The 22,887-nt window shown below is 33.7% G+C and overlaps 1 protein-coding gene across 2 annotated transcripts in view; it reads right to left on the bottom strand.

The window, feature by feature from the left end:
- ABCC9 (ATP binding cassette subfamily C member 9) overlaps positions 1–22,887 on the bottom strand; it is a 194,025-nt gene that overhangs the window by 72,138 nt on the left and 99,000 nt on the right. Inside the window, exons 18-21 of one of the 2 annotated variants that reach the window (XM_027838609.1) lie at positions 14,413–14,451; positions 12,858–12,959; positions 10,815–10,899; positions 8,901–8,981 (exon numbers count right to left, since the gene is read on the bottom strand). In XM_027838609.1, coding sequence (XP_027694410.1) covers positions 8,901–8,981; positions 10,815–10,899; positions 12,858–12,959; positions 14,413–14,451 — 307 coding nt within the window. The remainder of the gene's footprint in view (positions 1–8,900; positions 8,982–10,814; positions 10,900–12,857; positions 12,960–14,412; positions 14,452–22,887) is intronic. The other variant, XM_027838610.1, reaches the window with a different exon arrangement.

Genomic DNA, 22,887 nt, shown 5'->3' with positions numbered 1-22,887 from the left:
AATTAATGAGTTTGGGAAAGTAGAGTTTTATGCCCTCAAATAATTGAGATTTTTAGAGTACTCTATAGAAAAATGATATGTATGCATAGAGAAGTAGTACTGAATTTCTGTAAAATATAGTTGATTGCATAAATGTTTATCACATTCTTGTATTTAGATAACTCTCATATATTTAAGAAAATACAAAAGACCAATAATGCCATAATTTTTTTTTGAAAGACCACAGCAACATAGCATTTGAAAAGGTAAAATCAGGAACGTTCAGAGAGAGTTCATCCACTATACTCTACAGTGTTGTTCTACAGGTGTTGCCACAACTGTTTGAGAGAACAGTAGGATATTACAGATAGTTTTATTTTTTTGGCCAGTGCCTTATGCAACTGCTGTAGACCACTTAATGACTAAAGGTGTCACTGACATATTAATTTTTACCAAAAGAGGTAAAATTAAATGATGGATATGCTCTTATGTGTGACTGGATCCATTTATTACTTATTACTAAAAATCACAAGTGTAGCCCATTTATCATGACTCCTTTTTCAAGTAGAAGAAAAATTATATTGAATATAAAATATATCACTTTCTGCTTTGTGCTGAGTTAGTAATTTTCTTTAAGATATATCAACTATTTGTAACTGCTTGATTTTCTTATTTAAAAAATTCAACAAGTTATATGGTTGCTATTATTTACTAAACCTTTTGTAACTTTAGTGATAACCTTATGATTGGTCTCCCTTCCACAAGTCTCTCTCCACTCCAGACCATCGTCCACTCAGCTGCCAGAATGACTTTCCTAGAAGAAAGTTCTAACCATGTCATATTCCTACTTAATAAGCACATATGGCTCCCTACTGCCTATAGGATCAAAGACAAAAATCCTGTTGGGCTTTCAAAGTCCTTTACAAACTGGACCTTTCTTACATTTCTGGTCCTTTTGTACTTTACACCCTTCCCCCTACTCTATGACCCAGTGACATTGGCCTTATTTTTCTTCTCACATAATACCCCACCTTCCCATTCCACACCTTTTCACTGGCTATCTCCAATACTCTCTCTACTCACCTCTACTAATCTCACCCCCTAATACTCACCTTCTGTAGGAAATCATTCTGGGTGTTCCTCACACTCCAGTGCCTTCCCTCTGAGATGACTCTCCAATTATCCTGTATATATCATGTATGTATATAGTTGCTTGCATGTTAAATGGAAAAATGTGAACTCCTTAAAGGGAGGAATTATGGTTTTTTTGTTTTTCTTTGTATCCCCACTGCTTAGTGTAAGGACTGGCACATAGAAAACTCTAAATAAATGCTATCTGACTCACTAACTTACTGTGAAGATATCCCACCCCTTCTAAAATAACAATAGTTTATTCAAGGTCATTCTTACAAAACTGAGAGAAAGTGTCAAGTTCAAGTCTCCCATCCAGGTAACATCCTGCATCTAAATGTGCTAAGTGCATTGCATCCGTATCTTGTTAATGCTATACTGACCTCAGAATACATCTCAGATACTTCTTAAAAATAAATCCCTAATAGATAAATATTCCACGAAAGCAAGCTGTTTATAGAAAAAGTAAAAAAGTGTAATATGCAAAAACAGAAAAAAATCTGGTTATTTGTAATTTCATTAACAGAAATATCACCAACATGTAAAATATGAAGTAACAACAAAGTTATTATAAGATATTGGAATTATTCACTAATAAAAATGTGAAACATTAATTATTGTGAAAGCCTAAAAAGTCTAAAAAAACATATTTTAAGGCTTAGATGCAGTAAAAATAATTCATATTTTAGAATGCTCTCACTATTAAGGACACATCTTAGTGGTCAATTTAGTCAAAGAGGCTTCTAGGTTATCTGGGCAGCTGCATTCATTCAGACTGAGTCTCTAAGAAAATTCTGGCTTTGGGTAATTCAGGAAGCCACCATGGTTATTATCCAGATGTCTTTAGGACTTATTTCTGGCTCCAGTAGAGCGTAAGAAAATATTTCCTTTTGTAAGAGAGGCTAAAGAATTCCCAGAGTGCTCCTCATTTTCTGGTAAATTCTGAGCATGTAAATAAGCAATGTAAAATGGATTTTAGCTGAGTTTTCATAATCTAGTTTTCCCTGGATTGTCTGCAAAGGTATGATGGTAACAGCTTGGTGGGGTGGATTCAGGACCTTGGTTCAAATATTGCCTCTGATATCTGTGTGACCGTCGGCAAGTAACTTCACCTCCATGGGCATTTGTTTTCTCATCTATAAAATGAGGGTGCACTCATTTTGTGGACTAGATGATCTTTAAGATCCCTTCCAATGTGCTGGAGTTGGCTTGTCCTCACTCATGAGAACCAATTGCTAAATTTTTAGTGTGAACATTTATGCTTTGAAATTTGGCAAATGCTATGAATCAGGCTAGATTTATTGTTTTGTTGACTGTCAAGACTTAAGAAAATGGAGAGAATGTTAATAATTAGATTAAAATTTAAAAGTCTGTAGTGTGTACATTTTTTTTGGAGAGCCAGTTATAAAACATTTACCAGCACATTTCTGATTCTAAGTCTAGCTCCATGATCCTATGTACTGCTTTATCTCTTCTCTCTCGTTTTCTCTCCCTTTTGACAAATAAAAGGTGTTAGTAATTTGCACAGTAACAAGCAAAGATTTTATGGCAAAACAAAAGGGTGCAATGATGTTTCAAGTCTTACTGGAACAAGTCTATTTCATTGGATCTTTTGATTTGGTTAATGATTACGTTTTAATAGGCATGACACATTTGACATATTACAGTATTATATTACTGTAATGTGGCAATTAGAGTTAATGATTTAAAAAAAACTCTAATAGAAATGGTGAGGTGCATCACCATATGTAAATGAACCATGATTACATAAAGGTGCATTTTTACATAATAGAGACTAACTTTTTTTTTTTTTGGCAGATTTGACATTGCCTTATTGGGACTGTAACTTTTATCATACAAATGTGTGGATGACATTTGCTAGGCTGAATGGAAATTTAGGACCAAAGGTTTATAGTTGTAAGGTTTCTTAAAACTATCATAGTCCAGCCCTCTCATTATGAGAAAATTGAGTTCCACTGAAGGGAAGTGACACGCTTAATACAGATATTAAGTAGCAGAAACAAGATTCAAACCCAGATGTTCTTACTGCAGAGTTCATGTTCCTTCCACTACATAATGTTACCTTGAACTAACAAGAGGAATTAAACTGCAGAACAAGATACATTTTTACTTCTTAAGGGACTTTCTTGTTATTCAGCCATTTTTGAGTTGTGTCCAACTCTTCATGAACCCATTTGGGGTTTTCTTGGCAAAGATACTGGAGTAGTTTGCTATTTTCTTCTCTAATTCATTTGACAGATGAGGAAACTGAGGCCAAGGGTCCAGGGTCAGACAGCTAGTGTCTGAGTCAAGATCTGAACTCAGGTTTTCCTAACCCCAGGCCTGCTGCTCTATCCACTGTATCACTTAGCTGCCCTTCAGAGTCTAAGAGAATATATTTCTTCCAGAAGCTCCAAGGTCATAGATGTGTTTGTCTCATGACCTTGAGACTATTCTTTGATCCTTGTACCCAAATACTAGGGCTTTGGGCAAAGTTTATCTAATTCTAACTTGTTTGCATGATTGCTGGAGTAGGAGTCAGACTACTAAAGTGACCGTGCTACTATGAGAAAGACTGCAGATGGAGGCCTCACTGGGGGTGGTGGAGGCTGTGGATGACAAGAGTAGGGGGTACAGTAAGTGTAGCAATCAGAAGTCACACAAGCAGACTATGAGAAAGGAGGCAGTTAATACAAGGATATATCTGTCCTTACCAAAGCCCACATCCTGAATGTATCTTGTTTATACTCTGTTGTTTGCTTATTTTCTCCCCTATCAGGCTGTGGGCTCCTTGAGAGCGAGGACTGTCTTCTACATTTCTTTGAGTTCCCAGAACTTAGCACGATGCATGACATTTAGTAAATTTAATTTGATAGCATTTAATTTTAAAATATTTAATAAATGTGTATTGACTGACTACCTGAGATTATGGCAGGACTGTTGCTCAGGAGGAAGAATTCTGAAACCTCAGGGAAGGAAACACATTGGAAAAGATGAATTATTTATATTGTTTAACTGATTAATCCTGTTATTAATAAATGTGACCAGTTTCTAACTATTTTATGATCTTCAGTACTTGTTGAGGTAAAAGGAGAAGAGAAGAGAAGAGAAGGAAGCAGGGCCCTTAGAGGGACATGAGACATATTTTTTATGTTTCCAAGGAATGCCCCTGAGTGAGGACAGTCATTGCTCTGTTATTATTGAGAAATCTTAAAGATTGAACCCAGTCTAGGTGTTCATAAAAACTGAGATCTAGAACTAATGAAAAGAAATGCAGAGGAAGGTGACCTAGCCATTCCAGATCTTAAATTGTATTATAAAGCAGCAAGCAGCAAAACTACTTGGTATTAGCTAAGAAATAGAGTGGTGGATCAGTGGAATAGGTTAGGTATGCAAGACACAGTAGTCAATGACTGCTGCAATCTACTGTTTGATAAACCCAAAGACCGCAGCTTCTGGGATAAGAACTCACTATTTGACAAAAACTGCTGGAAAAACTGGAAAAGAAAATGGCAGAAACTAGGCATAGACCAAAATCTCACACCATATACCAAAATAAAGTCAAAATGGGTTCATGATTTAGATATAAAGGCTGATACTATGAGCAAACTGGGAGAGCAAGGAATAGTTTACCTATCAGATTTATGGAGAACAGAAGAATTAATGACCAAACAGGAGATAGAGAACATTACGAAATGCAAAATAGATAACTTTGATTACATTAAATTGAAAAGTTTTTGCACAAACAAAGCCAATGCAACCAAGATTAGAAGGAAAGTAGAAAATTGGGGAAGAATTTTTACAACCGGTGTCTCTTATAAGGGCCTCATTTCTAATATATATAGAGAATTAAGTCAAATTTATAAGAATACAAGTCATTCCCCAATTGATAAATGGTCAAAGGATTCTCAGATGAAGAAATTAAAGCCATTTATAGTCATATGAAAAAATGCTCTAAATCACTATTAATTAGAGAAATGCAAATCAAAACAACTCTGAGGTACCACATCACACCTATCAGATTGGCCAACATGACAAAACAAGAAAATGATCAATGTTGGAGAAGATGTGGAAAAAGTGGAACACTAATGCATTGTTGGTGGAGTTATTAAATGATCCAAACATTTTGGAGAGCAATTTGGAACTATGCCCAAAGAATTATAAAAATGTGCATACCCTTTGACCCAGCAATAGCACTTTTAGGGCTATATCCCAAAGAGATCATACAAAGGGTAAAAGGACCCACACTCACAAAAATATTCATAGCAGCTCTTTTTGTGGTGGCAAAGGATTGGAGATTGAGGGGATGCCCATCAATTGGGGAATGGCTGAACAAGTTCTGGTATATGAATGCAATGAAATACTATTGTGTTATAAGAAGTGATGAGCAGGCAGACTTCAGAAAAACCTGGAAAGACTTGTATGGAATGATGCTGAGTGAAATGAGCAGAACCAATAGAATGTTGTACACAGTAATAGCCACGTTGTGCGATGATTAATGTTAATAGACTTAGACCTTCTCAGCAAAGCAAGGATCTAAGATATCTCCAAAGGTCTCATGATGGAAACTGCTATCCACATCCAAAGAAAGAACTATGAGGTTTGAATGCAGATCGAAGCATACTATTTGCTATTTTTTTCTTCTGTTTTGTTTTGTTTCTTCTTTCTGATGGTTTCTCCTATTGGTTCTAATCCTTCCTTACAACATCACTAATGTTAAAATACATTTAATAGGAATGTATATACATAACCTATATCAGATTGTGAGCAGCCTTGGGGAGGGATGAGGGAAGGATGGGGGAGAAAAATTTAAATCTCAAAAAGCTTATGGAAGTGATTGTTGATAAATCAAAATAAATTAATAAAAAAAGAAAAAAACTGAGATCTAGAATCACAAGTTGTCCTTGTTTGGAAATCAATGAACCAAAGAGTAGAATCATAATAAAGAGTATACATTTAGAGTAAGATTTTTTTAAAAAAAGAGATATATAACAGTGGTATTTTTGTAGGAGCATGATAGACTACCTAGTCAGAAAGAGAGTAAATAAGAATATTTCTTAACAAAGAACATAAAACTTTCACAAGGCAAGCTATAATAGTCATGTGATAAGGAATGGGGGGAGCTCTACTAAAAGTGGAACATTAGCTAAATATTGGATTTAATTTACTGACAATTTCATTTGTCAAAAAAATATAGTGTGAAATTGGACTCTGGATATAATTTTATCTTTTTTTTTCTTTTTAGGCAATTGGGGTTAAGTAACTTGCCCAGAGTCACACAGCTAGTAAATGTCAAGTGTTTGGTCTGAGGCTGGATTTGAACTCAGGTCCTCTTGACTCCAGGGCTGGTGCTCTATCCACTGTGCCACCTAGCTGCCCTACTGGATACAATTTTGATGAACAAAGGAAGGAACCTTTGAAGAAAGTGACCGCCTCAGCTTGGCATCATAAAAAGAGAACACTAGAAGTAAATATTAAAATAGCTTGACTTAAAAGCATTTACAAATTAATACAGTGATCACTAAGAACCACTATGGGTTGACTAAGAACAAGTCAGGTGAAAATACTTCTTTTTCACATTTGATCCATTTACTATATTTGTGGATAATGGAACTGTCAAAGCACTTGACAAAGTCTCCCATATGTTTGTCAAGAGATATGAACTATTTGGTATATTTGTTGACCACATGACTAAGAATTCTTATTAGTGGTCCTATATCAATTTAAATAGATATGTGTTCCTAGGTTTTGTTATTGGTTCTATTATCACATGGACCACAATGGTACTATTGATAAAAAATAATATCTGACATTTTAAAACAATGAATATATTCAATGATATAGTGCAATGACTCACACAAAATAAGATGTTTAATAAGTGTTTGCTGACCAGTCTCAGAAATTGATATTGCCATCAAGAAATTACCATCCAAAAGGCCATTTTTATAAATTCAGATAGACTTACAAATTAATTCAGTCAAACATTTAAGAAGAATAAATATCTGTTACAAGAATTATTCCTAATAACTGAGGAAAATATATATTTTACTGAACTCCTTCTATGAGGCAAGTATGCTTCTAATATTGGTGGAGAAACGTTAAATGAAATCCTAGCAAAAAGACTACAGTAATATATCCAAAAATTATTTTTTTTGGCAAGGCAATTGGGGTTAAGTGACTTGCCAGTGTCACAGAGCTAGTAAGTGTTACAAGTCTTAGGCTGGATTTGAACTTAGGTCCTCCTGATGCCAGGCCCTGTGCTCTATACACTGTGCCACCTAGCTGCCCCCACAAAAATTATTTATTATGACAAAGTTGAAGTTATACCAGGAATACAAAGATGGTTCAACTTTGGGAAAACAATTAGACTAAGCAATCTTCTTAGAAGCAAAGCAACCAAAATCACATAATGTAAAAGCAGGGTCTGATAAAATATAGTATTCATTTATGCTATACTCTCCCACACACACACATACACTAGAAAGGATACATAGGCATAGAAGCTCCATTAAAAATGCTTGAATTGTAATGGCTGAAAAATTTCTATTGTTTTATTTCATAAACCTACTTTAAAGTACTCATAACCAATGTATTCCGATTTAGTACCCTTTTAGATTGACTTAGTTAAGTTAACCTACTTTTTCTTGCCCCTAAAACTTGTGTTTAGTCCCAAACTAATAATAGACTGATGAAAAATCTTTCCTTTGGTATAAATACTTGCATTATCTCAGTTTAAAATTTTGTAAAACACTGCTTTTTGGAATAGGTTTCTCTTAATTTTAATTAGTTTAAAAATTTTAAATGGCTTAAATGAAAGATGGTTCCCTGATGATTTACCTTTCTGTAGCATAAATTATCCAGGAGACTGCTAGTTCTAAGACATCCATTTAAAAAACAAATAAACAAGTGAGCAAAAAAGAAAAATCTTATTAATAAAATATCAACAATTTTTAAAAGTATTGCATTTTCTTAATGAGACTGAAGATATTCTCATGGATATCACAGGAACCTTCAGTTTTTCTAAGATGTGCCATTTTTAATATGATAAAAAGAATATATCTAAAACCAAAATCATCAATACTTGCAATGGAATAATTTTAGAAGCTTTCCCAATAAACGCAGGGCCAAACTGAGAAGATCTCTTTATCTCACTTAAGTGACACAGTTCTAGAAGTGCCAACAAAAACAAGTATGACAAATAAAAATAGTTAAAGGCAACCATATTAGCAAAGAGAGGACAATATCTATTTGTAAATGATATAATGGTTTACATAAAAGACCCCAGATAATTAGCAAACAAAACAACTGAAATAGGAAGAAATGATATAAAATCCCAAAAACTGTCAGCATTTTTATAAAGCAGAGGGGTAACTGGGTGGTCCAGTGGGTAGAATGCTGGAATCAGTAAGACCTGAATGAATCAATGTTTTTAAAATATTTGATGAATTGAAATTGTAGCATTTGAAATTGAGTTGTAGTATTTCAACCCTTCCACATGTATAACTCTAGTCCAGCAAACCACTTGTAATTCATTGGACTACCCAGTTCTGTGGGAGGAAAACTTAGCCACTTAGCACTTATCTCATAATGTTGTGTGGCTAGTGTTCAGCACTATGGTCAGTCATCTGTTATCCTTCAGTGTTCTCTCTGCCTGACCTAATCCTGCATTCTATAAATCAATAAATTTAATCCATGTTTTCTTTGGTAAATGAAGATTCCTCTTAGTCTCTAAATGTTGACTTCTTTAAGACGGAAAAAATTAAATTTAAAAACAAAAGAAATATTCTTACCAAGAAGACAATGCTAGTGTTTTGATAGAGAGCTCGGGCTACACAGATTCTTTGTCTTTGGCCTCCACTTAAGTTAATCCCCTAATAAATATAATAGATTATAAATATAAGTTATTTGAGCACACAAAATATTTGAGTATGACAAGCCATAAAAGTTAAGACTATTTTAAATAAAACCATCCTTCTTAATATTAGAAATTTAGCAATTTCTAATATTGTAAGTTTAAATCACTTCTATGGGGAAGGAAAGGGGGAAAGAATAAGCATTTATACAGTGCCTCCTACATGCCAGGCACTGTAATAAACACTTTACAAATACTATTCCATTTAATGTTCACAACAACCTTGCAAAGGAGATGCTGTTATTTTCCTCATTTTACAGTTGAGGAAACTGAGGCAAATAGAGGCTAAGCAACTTGTCCAACATCACACAGCTTACAAGTATCTGAAGTCAAATTTGAATTTGGGTCTTCCTTACTCCAGGCCTAGAGCTCTATCCATTGCGCCACTTATGCACCTCTAATTGATGTTGATGGTACATTAATAAGATGATAACTCTACTGACTAAAATTTTAATTAACTCAAGACAAGTTTTATATTTACAAGTGAATAGAAATTTTGTTCTCTAGATATGTGGCTATTTAATAATAACAAATAAATGATTAGTATTATTCATAAAAAAGAAACATAATAATAAAATGATTGTTATATGTTTATTATTATGTTTCTTTTTCCTAAAACTACTTGTTGATTCTTTACTTTAGATTTATGCTGTGAGTTACTGTTTTAGGAAAGATCCTCTGCTTGGCAACATGGTCTCTTACTCAAAGTTTCAGGCTGGACAGATATTTCGGGTTTTGCTTGACTATCAGAGACAGGTGTAAGGAAATTTTTACATAATGATAAAAAGACATTCTGTCAGGGAAGATACATACAGGACTGCAGAGTAAAAGGTTACAGGCAACAATCTTGATGCATAGACTATGCACAATTAGCAAAACACTCAATAAAAAAACATTTTAGTCAACATGAGGATGCCACATTTCATACTTGTTTTATAACTCTCAGAGTGCCTAGCATAGTATTAAGAAAAATAGTTATCACTTAATAAACACTTTTTGAATTGTATCAAATATTGAACATCAGTTTCCTACCAAATTGTGTTTGTGAAGAGGGGCTGTTATAAGCAGTCTACATTTAACCCAATGATTAGATGGGATGGGTACTATTGTTTGTAGATATTTAAGGAATACTTAATCTTACTCTGAAAACTGCTGGCTGGTGTTCCCACCAAGGACACTCCTTAATCCCTCTATCCCAGTATATTTGCAGCACATAATCACAATTCTACAACAATGGAGACCAACCTTTCCTATAGATTCATTTCTCCCTACTTGCCTTGATTCATCCTGGGAACCCTTACTCAGACTCTCAAAATCATTTCAATGGTCTCATATGAGAGAGCCTTCCTAAAACAAAATCACATTTTTTGGGGGGTGGGAGGTGGTATGTAAGAGAGGAGGACTCAGACAATTTCCTCAAGTATTTATGGTAATTCAAGGATTGGAAGTTTCCTTAGTCTAGTGACTATGAAGGGCCATTATTTCCAAAGCCCAGAGGTGTACAGCCTTAGAGGCCATTTGCAGTCCTGTTTCTAGCACTAGTGAAATACATACTGCTTAGCTTCTAAGCTTTTATTATACTTTATGGGAAATTAATGAGAAAAGTCAAAGGCTTTTCTCCATATTGTCTTTTATTTAAATAACTATATTTATATATTATATTTAATATAATTATAAAACATTATATATACATATACAAAACATTATATATACATTATATATACATATAAACATTATATATACATATATACAAAATCATAGATTAACATGGATTATGTAACTCTTATCTTACCCTTTCTCCAATTTCAGTTTGGTCTCCAAATGGCAACAAATCAATATCTGGCTGAAGAGAACAGGCATCAGTGACAGCTTTGTACCTTCAGAGAAAAGATTAATTTTAGTTCTGGGTTCTAAAGCTTGGTAACTAAGCTCCGGAATCTTGGTAGCTGTAAGCTGCAGTCCTATTAATCTTGGGCAAAGACAAAACTAGACAATATCACATTGTTGTAGGTGATTTATAAATGTTAGTGCAAGTTTCATTCTCTTTAAGACCTGTCTATACACTAAGTGAAACATAGAAAACTGTTTAAATTTGTGGCCAGGTGACAGAGCAAATCATTAAGCTCTTTTTTCTCTATACCTTTTCCCTTGAAGAGCTCATCAGCTTTCATAGACTCATCAGAGGCAGCCAGGAAGCACAGTATATAGTGTTGAGACTGGAGTCAGGAAGATCTGATTTCAAATCCAGCCTCAGACACTTAATTGCTTGTGTGATTTTGGGCAAGTAATTAACTTTCTTCCGCCTCAGTTTCTTCAACTGTAAAATGTGGATAATGGGGGTTATGAAGCTCAAATAATATAATATTTGTAAAGCACTTAGCACAGTGCCTGTCACATTCTAGGCTCTTAAAAATTATTCCCCCTTGACTATCACTTCCATGTGGATGATTTAAAAATCAGAATGTTCAGTCCTATGCACTCTCCTGACTTCCAGTCTCAAAGCCAGCTGACTGTTTCCATTTATTTGGGTATATTTAAATTTGCCATGTTCAAAACCCATTCTTTTATACTATCTCTTCTTCCTGATTTTCTTTTTTCTCATAAGTTTTGAAATTTTGAAGTTATCCTTGACTCCACAGTATCATATCAAGTCTTCCTTTAAAACATTTCTCGTACCTATGACTTATTTTCTGTTCCCATTGTCATCATACTAGCCTAGAACTCATTATCACCTCTTGTCCCCATGTCCCTAGTATTCTCCTCCCAATTCCACTTCATTCTACATCTTGCCATTAGACTGATTTTTCTGAAAAAAACTGCCATGATCAAAACCTGAAGAGATACATCATTGCTTATAGGATAAAGTACAAAGTCATTAGTCTGACATTCAAGGTCCTCCACAATTTGACCTCCAAATCCCTTTACAAATTATATTCCCTTTATATAAATTATCTATTTCAGTCAGATGTGAATGTGAGAGAGAAAAGGAAAGGAGGAATCATGGATGACTACGAAGTTTTTAGCGTAGATATCTAGGAGAATGACAGAATAGAAACAGGAGTAGAAAAGTCAGGCACACACTATGCTCTGACCGTATCTTGGGTCGTGGGTAGCCCTCACTTTGTTAGATTGTTACAACTTCCTAGAATGCCCATCCTCCATCTTCTACATAATTATTCAGAACAAGTACTCTCTTTTACATTCCTCTTGTGCTAAAGAAGACAACTGTTTGGTAACATAAGAATAATGGAGGAGATAGAATCTCAGAAGAACAAACATGCCACAAAGTGGTAGCTAAACTAGTGTGGGCATACCTTCTCACCATTGGATAGGTGGTGCCTGATAAACTTTTGAGATATGGTACGCTTTGGCTGCTACCAGTGCCAGGAATCCTTTTCCTCAGTCCCATGATGCTACTTCCCCTCCCTCAAGTCACCCTCTTCCCTTCAAATTCCCTCTTACTTTTCTGTTTCCCTACATCCCTCCACAATGTGGAATGAATATACACACATACACATGTACAATTATGTGTGTATAAGTGTTTATTCATTCCATATTCATATACACACATATGTGTTTATTTATACATAGATATACACATGTGAATACAAGAATCCAAATGAAGTCAGACAGGCTTAGACTTTCCATTGAAGTCTATTTTTCATGTGGAGATCCCCTTTATCTTGGTGGTACATCATGGAAACAGGCATAGGAAAGGGAAATCAGGGAAATGAGGAAATCTATTTGATCAATCATTTGAAATAACTAGTCACATTAATAAAAAGAATTAGTTTTTTTGTGTTTTGATTAGTATTGATGATGAATTCATAATCACCTCTGCTTATTGAAAGGACTCCCAAAAGTAATATTTTCCTCTACTGTAGCATTCAATAGCCAGGGTTTCTGAGCTGCATAGGCCACAGAGTACCTGTTCCTACTGCAAAATTAGAAAAAAACACATAAACAAAAATGACAACAGAGTGATATAAAGAAGGTGCATTTTTCACTTGCAGCTGAAAATCAAAAGGTCTAAAAACAAACAGAAAAGAGTCTAAAGGGAACATTTTCAAAACCCACCAATTTTGTTAATTAGTTGTGTTGTTAATACCTCATCTTAAGGGGCTAGCATTTAATCAAACTGGAACATAAGATACATTTTTTGTGCAGAAAATTTATACATATAAAAAATTACATTTAAATGGAAACTTTTAAACTTTAAATGTCCAAGTCATAAGAAAGTAAAATTTAAAACATAAACTTATAAACTGATTTTTCATGATTAATGTAAATATAAATAATGTAACTATAAATATAAATATAAATTTAAGTCATTAAATTGAATAGTCATGAACTATCCTCAATAGCCACATATCTTTAAAATTCTATTTAAGCCATTGTCCCTATGCATTGATTTATTTTTTTGCAGACAACCCTTCAAAAAAGGGCAGGCTTCTATCAGCACCATAATAGATTAATATGTTTTGTGGCTTAATCATATTTTAAAAGTATATTTTGAATGCTTATATACTATATTAACCTAACACATTGTTATCACAAGGAATATTTTTAGAAAAATTATATTTAAGTAAAATGTATTTTAGTTATATATTGAAAGAATTTATATAACAAAATGATTACAAAGTAATCTTTTTTTAATTTTGGAAATCATATCAGATGTCTATGTATCAGATATTCAGTAATTAAGAAATTACCCCCGAATCTAGACTAAAGAAGATGGAATTTGAGGGCCAGTTCAGTTTTAAGTCAAACTTTCAATGTTAGTTTGCAGTAAGTGCAACTTAAGGTTAAGAAAGAAAGAGTATTTGTAATATGTGGAATATTAGTTAGAAACACTATTGTCCTATATATCAATTTTAAGAGTTTAAAAGATATGAGAATGTAATATATGCAGATATTGTTTCTTAGATAGATATATTCATACTCATACAGTGGTGACCAACCTTGGGCACAAGAACCCATTCTGATTCTTTAGGTTTTTAGCATTGCTGCTTCTGGGTCTCCTTCCTTATCTGAATGGAAGACTCCAATGCTCTATTATTATTTAGTTTCCATTCCCACCTGTAATTTTATGTGGACAGAACCCAATCCCAATTTGGTAAAAAAAAAAAAATATTAGCTTTAGCTGAGATCAAGATGTATGCAACTGACTGTGAGTAAACTCTCTGGCCCAATGAGACTATTTCTGTTAAACTGATAGTTGCGCCTAATCAGGTTGAGAACCACTGCCCTTAAAATTTGGCTAACACATTCTCATGAATCATTTGTTATAGGAAAAGAAAAAAACAAATGACTAGGAAGTAAAAGGTTAGGTTTCAAGGAAAGTTTGAGAAAGTTATTTTTATTAAACACAGTTAAAACAGAAATAATACCTTCTGACTGCTTCAAAAGAAGGCTCTGATTCATTTACACTGCAAGTATGGTAAATAATGTTCATTATTCAAGAAGTGGGTATAATGAATATGTACACATTTTATGTGAGGGGCAAAATAAACATTAGGTATAGTAAATACTTAAATTCCTAATATAATTTTTATTTGGATTTCAAAGAGGAATGCAGGTTAGAATTCCATGACAATAACCTCCACATAAATGCTACTTTTCTATGTTATCAGCTAGACAACAGGTATTTACTAAGCTCATATTTAGTAAACAATACTATTCTTATCCATAACAGATACTGGTTGTGACTAGGTTCACGTGGTTATGAATGTATCTAGCTCGAGCGCTGTTACAAGTCGAGCAAGTCATTTTATCTTTCTTGGTAATATTTTCCTCATTGGTGTTGAAGTCTCTTTCATTTCTAATATTCTAGGTAAATCTATATATAAACTCTGGTAATGAAGATGAAAAATAACACATAACATGATATTACAAAACTAATTTCCACTTGAACGATGAATATGTAATATGGTTTGGGCTATTTTCATTTAAACTGTGTTCATATTAATATTTTCTGAATATATACCAATTCATAGATAGTTGCCAGAAGTATGCTTTGTGATTGTGCTAGTTATTGTACGCTAGCACGGGTTTAAAACTATACCATAGTAATTAAGGGCCATCTGTGTAGGAATAAATCTATTTAGGATTAACTCATTCAAAATAAATAAAAATGAATAATTGAACAGATTTTGTTCCACAATGTAGATGAAAACAGAGATGTAGCTACTGCAATAATCACAACACCACCTTCCCATGCCAGTCTGATGATGGTTGAAATTCACTCAACCACAATGGCTAGTAGGTTGGAGAGAAGCTTTTCATTACTCAAGTACAAATAAGGTTAATATACAAATACCCTTGGCAGTTAATGTATTAACTCCATACTAATTTTTATATATCTCACATCAAAGTTTTTCCTGAGAGCAGGCTTTGAAAGAGAGGAAAAAAAATTATAAAAACTAGGAACATCTGAACTGAGAAGACACAGAATAGTTGACATCAAAGAATAGGAAAAATCAAACAGACACAAAGAAAAAAAAGGAATGATTTTAAGTATCCTTGGTTAACCATTAACCTTCCATCATTACAGTAGAGGTAACTGGCTCAAAATAAATACTTTAGGAGAGTCTAGTTTTGTTATTATGAAACTGTATCTATGTCACTGCTTCTATTTGTCTTTCCTTGATTTTTTTGAAACTTCCTGGTAGGTATGGCCTGGACATAAAGTAACAACTCTTTTCTCTTTAGGGAAAAAAATTCTCAAAGCAACAAGTTAGAGAATTTACTACATGTGTTCTTCTCCATGAGAAATTCAGAATAAAATTCATAAATTCAGGAAACCATTGGAAAATGGTAGGAAGGTAATTTTTGGCCAAGTGTAGTTTTTGTTTTGTTTTATTATTATTTCCCAAGTAAGGATATTGAGCATAGTTAGCATGATGGCTAGGCTTGGAATCAGGAAGATTCAAATTCTATCTCTGATGTTCACTACTGTGTAACTTTGGGCAAGTCATTTAACTTTATCAGCTAAGTCACTTATTGGTCAAGATTTGTATGGAAGGAGGTGTCCCCTATTCTGCAGAGGCAAAGGAGCTGCTTCTCTGCATTGTCAGCTATCACTATAAATAAAAATTATGTCTCCATCACTTTTATCTCAATTGATTTTTATAATAAAAGTTATTTCTGTTAGATCCACCATTTGATCACATTTTATTATATCTAGTTTAATGATTGTCCTGGATAGAAATATGCTAATTAATAATTCCAGACTCAGAAAATTAAATAATTTTCACATGCCTTTCAACATTCTTAATATATAATTTTCTCAAGGAAGGAAAAAGACAATTATTTTTGCTTTTAAAAATAGTGAGAGAGGGAACTTATGTAACTAATCACTTTGAGTGCTCTTCTATTGTCATCTTACACTAAGGTAGTTTGAAATTGTCAGCAAAATTTTTTTGGTCAGCTACAGTATTCATTTCACCCATCCCATATAATTAGTTAATAAGGTACTTGGTGCTCTGAAGAAAACAGTATCAAAAATTTGAAAAACTTAAAGAATATAACATATTCAAAGGAATAGGCTAAATTGTACAAGGAATTCAGTCAATATATTTCCTATAATAATATTCAATCAGTCAGTAGAGTATAATAGAAAAAATAAAAACAAAACTTGGTATCCAAGGACCTGAGTACAAAATCAAGCTTCCAAGTTCTGCTATTTTCTTACTATATGATATACTGAACTACTAGCTATTACCTGAATTATGACACCTCCCATCTTTGTACATTCTCACAATTCATTTATTCAATAAGCGCTTACTGAGTACCTTCTATGTGTAAATCAAGAAATATGAAAAGTTCAGAAGATGAATGAATTCAATTGAAAAGCTAATGAGTCCCAATTTGGACATGTCTGAGATGATTATGAAACGTCCAGGTAGATATATCTAACAGGCAGTATGGTACTAGCAATCAGGGGAGAAATGAAGGATGGATATGTAGATTTGAGTCATCTGTATAGACATAATTGAATCTAATAAATAGCTAATAAGATCACTACAGAATGAAGAGACAGACAGACAAGAGAGAGAGAAAAAGAGAGACAGACACAGTCATATAGACACAGAAAGACACTGAGACTGAGAGTGAGAGAGTCAAAGAGAGAGAGAAAAGGGCATAGAACAGAGCCCTAGAGTATATCCACACACAGAAGGAAGGCAAAGAGGACACAGTATCCAGCAAAGGATATTGAGAAGTAGCAAGACAGGAAAAGAATAAGGAAAGAATACTGTCATAAAACTCCAGGAATAAGAGAGCATCTAAACTCTAAACCAGTACTCCTATAATTCCATAGAAAGTAGAAAGAAGCAAAAGTAAAGATGGAACAGCTCTTACAGACCCTAAAATATATTTTGAAGTAGTACTCATCAAAAGTATTTGTTATTATTTAAAAACAGAAAAATAGATCAGTGGAACAGACTACATAAGTGAAACAAAACAAAACAAATGAACTTAAGAAGAATAAGATCTGCTGGAAAAACTGGAAGGCAGTTTGTCAAGTAATAGGTTTGGACCATGATCTTAGACAATAAACTACAGGTTTCAAATGGATACACAATCAAAATATAAAAAGGACAGATTTTTTTTTAAATGGATGACAACAAATGGAGAGATGCCTTTCACAACTGTGGCTTTGGGGATAATCCTTAACGAAACAAGGAACAAAATTTTATGAAGAGAAATTGAAAAGCTTTTACACGAACAAAATCAATACATTCAGTGTAAGAAATAAAACTGTTGGCTAAAAAATTCTTTGTTTCAGATGTCTCTGTTAAGGGTATATCTAAGCATAGGGTATAATATCATACATAGGGAATTAATACAAACATATGATTGTAAAGTACTCTAAGCATTCATTCCCCCAGTAGATAAATGATCAAAGCATATGAATAAACAGAATTTTTTTAACTTTGAGGATGTTTTATTGTTGTTATCACTTAAACAGAAGAATTATAAACTATCAACAGCCACAGGAAAGATTGCTCCAAGACACCAATAATAAGAAACATTAAAATTTAAGCAACTTGGAGGTTTCGTCTTTTAACCTTTAATGGGCAAAGATGACAAATGAAAGCAATAGGCAAAGTTGGAGGGGCCACAGGAAGATAGACACACTAATAGACTACTGGATAAACTATGGATTACTCCAACAATTCTGGAAATACCATTCAGAAATAAGTGAAAAAAGATCTTAAAATACTGATACTGCTAATGATATACTCCAAGGAAATTAAAAACAGAAAGATCCTATATATACCAAAATATTTGGAGCAACTCTTTTTGTGATGGCAAAGAACCAGAAATAAAGTGGTATCCACTGACAGGAGAATAGTTACGCAAATTGTAATACATGAATGAAATGTATTTTTATTGAGTCATATGAAATGATGATTATGAGGAATTCATGGAGAGATGAGAAGACTTGTATGAATTGATGCAGAGTGTACTAAGTAAAATCAGGTAAATAATATACAGAGTCATGAATACAATGTGTATACAAAAGACAATAAAGAAAACTATACTGTAAAATTATTATAAATAAGCTTGTCTCAAAGGAAAAGTTGAGAGGTGGGGAACTATGGGTTTAGAATGTTGCATCTGCTTTCAGATATAAATGATGTATAGATGGCTTCACTGAACCACATGTAAGTATTATATATGTATATGTACACACATATACATATACGTATTGTGTGTTATATCTTTGTTATAAGGGAAGATTCACTGCAGCAGAGGGGAGAGGTATGTCTGAAAATGAATATGATTAAAAACTCAATGATCAACCAAACTTTAAAAAAATAAGAAAATAAGATGCAAGACACTGTTCCAGGAGTGTAGTAGCCTCTCCAGAAGAGACTACCATTTTAAGAAAACTTTAAAAAGTTGGCTGCTCTAGAGTCAAACCATAATGCTACTAGTTAAATTTAAGAAAGAAAGATAGTAGATTAGGGCAATACTACACATACTTTACTTATATTTCAGTACAGCATTTGATAAAACAACACATGCTGTATTTGTATAAAAGATGGAGGGATATGGGCTAGACAACAAAACATTTAGATAACTTTAGAAATGGTGGAATGGTTGGACTCAAACAATAGTTATTAATAGACCATTGTTAGTTTGGAAGGAGGTCTCCAGTGGAGTGCCTTGGGAATCTCTGCTTGGTTCTGTGCTTTTTACAGTTTTTATAATACACTTAGATAAAATCATAGGTGGTAAGCTTATCAGATTTATAGATGACAAAAGGCTAGGAAAGATAGCTGAGACACAAAATGACAAGAGTCAGGTTCCAAAAAGATCTTGGCAGGTTAATCAGTGAGCCAAAGATAAAAATTAATAGGGATAAATATCTTACACTTGGGCTCCAAAAATTTGCTTCACAGGTATAAGATAGAAAAAGTATGGTTAGACAGTTTGTCTGGAAGAAATCTGGAGATTTTAGTGAAATATTAGCTCAATATGGATCACCAGTGAACTGAAGCAGCCAAAAAAGTTAATATGATCTTGGGTTATATCAAAAAATGCAGTTTCTAGAAATAAGGAATGATAGCTTCTCTGTGCACTGCCCAGGCCATACCTCACCTGCAGTGCTATGTACAATAATACATGCCAGAGTTTAGGAAGGACATCAATAATCTAATGAATATCCAGAGAAAAGTACCCAGAAATGGTAAAGGGTCTCTAGTCCATGTCATAGGAGTTTTGGTTGAAGGATTTGGAGCTGTGTACCAGGGAGAAAAGAAGACTCAGGGAGAACATGAAAGTTGACTTCCAGTATTGAAATCTAATGTATGAGGAAGAGACATTTGACTTGTGCTGCTTGACCCCATCAGGCAGGTCAAGGTGCAATTTGGGGAAGTGGAACAGAGGCAAATGTAGTCTCAATATCAAGTAAAACTTGCTTTAAAATACAGCTATCCAAAACTGAAATGACAACCTTGGGATATAGGAGACTCTCACACAATAGAAGTCTTCAAACATAGTCTGGATGACAACTTGCTGTAGTGAAGATTCTTCTGGCCTATGGTTGAACAAAGTTGTTACTGAGGTCTCTTCCAACTTTGAAAGTTGGTGATTCTGACATGGTGAATGAGTTCTCCATCCAACTGTATAGTACAGTGTAGACAACAGACATTCTTCTTAAATGTTTTTTTTTCTTCTTAGATAATTAAGCTAAACTCTTTGGAATGATTACAGATCTCATTTAGAAGGCTCTCCAATATTCCAGTACTTGATGCAATCAACAACCGGAGGCCTTCAAGCACAGGGAAGCCCTTTTCTATTTAGAATCTGTACTGGGTATCCTCTAAGATAATAGCAAATACCTTTGGTCAACACAAGTCTCCCGATTTATGCCTCACTTGAAATAAAGAAATCAAATGGCACTGGACAGAAATTTTTCTGTTGCTACTTTTTTCAAGTAATCTTTTATGAGATTTGTATATGTGTGGAAGGTACTTTGTGGGAGAAGAACCTGTAAGGTGATATTTTACTCTAACAAAAGAAATGATTTTTTATAGTCAATAATAACTATGGTAGGATCTTCTATTCTCTATAACTTTCAGTCACTTTTGTAAGTGTAAAAATGTAGTCTTCTTCAGAATATAATTTCTAAAAGCCTATTTTTTTTTTTGCTTTACATATCTTCGACAAGAAAATACATCTTCATGATGCCCCACCAAGGATTTACCAGCTACTCATCCTCAGATAATCTCATCACCAGGAAATTCATCAACATGGAGACTGCTTCAGCCTTGCGACTCAAACCTCATCAGTTGCTACTCCTTCTCTGGAGGGCAGAGTTTAAAAATTCCTCCTGTTACCTCTTTTTATAGAGGGTTCAAAATGGCTGCCATCTCTTCATTTGCCACCAGCTGCTTTGCTTGGTTTCATGCCTTGGTGCTTTTGTGTACTGTCTTCCCCATTAGATTATAAGCTCCTTGAGTGTAGGGACTGTCTTTTTTTCTTATTTGCACCCCCAGTACTTAGCACAATACCTAGCACACAACAGGAACTTAATAAATGTTCATCATGAAGCATACTATCCTCCTCCAGAGAAAGAACTGATATTGTTTGAATACAGACTGAAGCATGCTAATTTTCACTTTGCTTCTTCCATTCTGTTTCTTTTATTTGAGTCTTCTTGTACAAAATGACTAATATGGAAATGTTTCTCATGATCGCACAAGTATAATCTATATCTGATTGCCTACTGTCTCAGGGAGGAGGAGAGTAGGAACAGAGGATGGATAGAATTTGGAATTGAAAACTTTAAAAAAAGACAAATGTTAAAAATTGTTTAGACATGTAATTGGGAGGAGGGGAAATAAATAAATAAATATATGTTTCATATATGTAATGTTCATCAAATGGTATAATTTTAATAAAGATTTTCTAGAGATATGAAATGAGGCATTATTGGCTCTAGATATCTTCTCATGTGTCTTTATCTATAATACAAGACTTCATTTTTTTAAAGCATTTGACATGTTCTCTGCTTCCAAATATGTTGACATCCTCATTGTCTTCAAAATCATGTCATCTCCAACAAAGATTTCCCCTATGTTTGCTTGGTGTGGCTCAGAAATGCTTTCCATTTTCCTTTTCTTTAGTTCCATTTCTATTTTCTTTGTTGGGACATTGAGGATTGTGGTGATAAAGTTTAAAAGTGGTGGGTACATTGTCATTGATGGAAAAAAAGTTATAAAATACTAGGGATCTTTTCCCTTTTTTTTCTTTCTGTTTCGTCCTTAAATGCTCTTGGAATGATCTGGCTAAATTGAGCCTCTCGTAAAGCGTTGTGTAAACTTGTTTTTTTTCTGTCCTCTGCTTCTCTTCATTTTATGAGGTGATACCAGTTATACCATCATCCTACTTCATAAAACTTTAAAACCAAGTTTATGTTCTAAACTGGTGTTGTCCTTGGCAACACTTGTCAAAGAGAAAAGTGTTCGCTGACTAAGATATTTTTCTAGACTCTTTTAGTCTCCTAATTGTGGCAATTGATTTATGTTACTTAAGCTCCCTTAGGAAATGCTGATAGTTTGTGTTGATGTCTGTATTTTAACAATTTTCCATTTCTGACTAGGTTAAATTGGAACTTCCTCAATTCTTGTCATAATTTCATTTCATTTTTATTTTAGTTTGATATTAATTTAGATCTTTGCTCTAACAAGTCAATGCTCTAACTGTGCTGAGTCAGGTAATTTGGAAACTGCTCCCATATCAGTAACAAGTCATTTTCTGTCTATTATAATAGTATCAATTTTATTTTTTTCAAAGGTATTTGATCCTCATCATGTCTAACCCTTCTGACCTTTCTTCTTGAAAAATAGAAATATAGGTACTTGTATTTGGCCTGTCCTTTTTCTTATTTAATGCTTAAAAATAAATTTATAGTGAAATCTTTAGTTTTTTATATTGCCTAAATTTCTCCATATATCTTCCCCCCTTCTCCTTCCAGAGAGCTATCTGCTATAAATATCTTTAAAAGAAAAAAAGGAAAAAGACAAAAAATAAGCAAAATGAAATAATTTCTCAAAGAAAGTATGACTTCATATGTGTGTATGTATATATATATACACACATACACATATGTATATGTACATATACAAACACACATAGAGTATCATTCTCAGGTGCCCTATGGAACTGCAAAGGAGTAGTGGGAGGTAGTTTTCATAACTCTTCTTTGGGTCCTGCTCGTTCCTTGAAATTTTTTAAATACTACTTTTTGACTGTGTTGTGGTTGTTGTTCTTTCCATTCGCATTGTTATAGTCATTAAGTATATTATTTTCATGGTTCTGCTTACTTTACTCTGCATCAATTCATGAAA

The sequence above is a fragment of the Vombatus ursinus genome, unplaced genomic scaffold (assembly GCF_900497805.2).
Source record: "Vombatus ursinus unplaced genomic scaffold, bare-nosed wombat genome assembly UNPS02014830.1, whole genome shotgun sequence".
Taxonomy (NCBI): domain Eukaryota; kingdom Metazoa; phylum Chordata; class Mammalia; order Diprotodontia; family Vombatidae; genus Vombatus; species Vombatus ursinus.
Note: the sequence above shows the minus strand (reverse complement) of the source record. Positions and strands in the feature narration are given on the sequence as shown.